The 1,685-nt window shown below is 63.9% G+C and overlaps 1 protein-coding gene across 1 annotated transcript; it reads left to right on the top strand.

Moving 5' to 3' along the window:
• The first annotated feature begins 332 nt into the window (after positions 1-332).
• On the top strand, positions 333-1,307 carry Rprml (reprimo like). Its single transcript, XM_076871118.2, has one exon. It carries the CDS (start codon positions 550-552, stop codon positions 910-912), a length of 363 nt encoding a protein of 120 aa, XP_076727233.1. The 5' UTR covers positions 333-549; the 3' UTR covers positions 913-1,307.
• Positions 1,308-1,685: the final 378 nt, after the last annotated feature.

Genomic DNA, 1,685 nt, shown 5'->3' with positions numbered 1-1,685 from the left:
GGCGATGCGGAACTGCCGGAGGCCTACCCCGGTTTAAAGAAAAAGATAAGACGAGATTTAGGGCAGACTCCAGAAGAACTTGACCGCTAAGAGCACCAAATCCTGGAATAAGCACCTTGGGGAGATATTCTAGCCCAGAGGCGGTCAACCTTCGCTGGCCCTAGGACTGGGGACTGCCGCGGGACCCCAGCCCCCGGCAGCGGCGGGACTCCGGAGGCTGAGCCCTCGCCTGGATTCCCGCCCTCTAGACGCCCGGCGGGGCGGGGCGGGGCGGGGCCGTTGGAGGGGAGGGGCGGCCGGGCCGCTGGGAGCTCCACCGACCACCGCTACGCTCTCGGTTCTCCGGCTCCCGCTCCCGCGCCGCCTGTTGCTCCCTCCCTGTGCCGCTTCCTGCCCGGTGCCCAGCGGTAGGCGGCCCGAGAGGGTGCCATCGCGTGGGCAGCCCTCTTCCTCCCCCACCCCGCGCCAGAGCGTCCCGGAGAGCGCGAACAGAGCCAGCCTCCCGGTGCACCCCGGACCGCGCGCCAAGACCCCGGGCGCAGCGCCGCGATGAACGCGACTTTCCTGAACCACACCAGCTTGGATGAGGTGGGCGGAGTGGGCAGCGGCGCCGGGGCGGCCCTGGGGAACCGCAGTCACGGGCTGGGCACGTGGCTAGACTGCTGCTCCGGGGGCGCGCCGCTGGCCGCCAGCGACGGGGTCCCGGCGGGACTGGCTCCAGACGAACGCAGCCTGTGGGTGTCGCGCGTGGCGCAGATCGCCGTGGTATGCGTGCTGTCGCTCACCGTGGTCTTCGGCGTTTTCTTCCTGGGCTGCAACCTGCTCATCAAGTCCGAGAGCATGATCAACTTTCTGGTGCAAGAGCGCCGGCCCTCCAAGGACGTGGGCGCCGCCATCCTGGGGCTGTATTGAGCACCACGCCTGCCGCCTTCGACAGAGCTGCTGCGAAAAGGGAGACCCGGACCCCCGTCCCCCTCTCCGCTCGGCCGCCGCGGCAGCGCCGGGACAGCGACATGCCCCCGGGCACCAGTGCCTGGACACCGCGGGACTCGCGGCGGCGGCGCGGAAAGGGACTTCCACGCCCTGCACGGTCCTGTGCGCTTCAGCGGGGGGACAAGGTTTCTTAACAGACTTTTTTTTTTTTTTTTTTTTTAAAGAAGTTCGGGGCTGGGTGGACTTGAGTGTGGGATGCATTGTGGGGCTGAGGTCGCTTGCGTGGGAGTTTTGTGCGTGTTAATGGGGGACAGGACACGGGCGGCGCAGGAGAGAGGTTGAAGAATGGGAGACTCCGAGCTTGTTGGTCTGATTTTGCATTTGAAAAGAAATTTTTGTAATAAAACCCCAGCCGTCGTACATCCTGCGACTTCCCACCGGCGCCTGTGGGTGTGTGTGTTGGGGGTTGGAATGTGCGGGGTGGAGGGAGGCATGTACCCTAGTGGGGAGCCCTTTAAGCCCTTCCAGAAAAAAATATAGCTCCTTTGAGGGCTTCCTGGGGTGCGGTGCGAGCAGATACAGGGCTCCACACCGGAGACCAAGCCACGAAAGGATAAAGGAACTGTTTTCTACAATGACAGCGGAGGCGGGTCCTTTTGGGCGGCCTGACAGTTGGTGCGATTAATTGAATCTTTGGAAATCTGAGTCTCTTCCGTGAGACTGGATGTGGGGAGGGGATCAGTGAACTGAGT

This window comes from Callospermophilus lateralis, chromosome 11 (assembly GCF_048772815.1).
Source record: "Callospermophilus lateralis isolate mCalLat2 chromosome 11, mCalLat2.hap1, whole genome shotgun sequence".
NCBI lineage: Eukaryota > Metazoa > Chordata > Mammalia > Rodentia > Sciuridae > Callospermophilus > Callospermophilus lateralis.
The sequence above is the reverse complement of the archived record's forward strand: the minus strand, read 5'-3'. Positions and strand labels throughout refer to the sequence as shown.

Coding starts and splice junctions, on each gene's coding strand:
- Rprml (XM_076871118.2), top strand. CDS start 550: ATGAACGCGACTTTCCTGAACCACACCAGCTTGGATGAGGTGGGCGGA.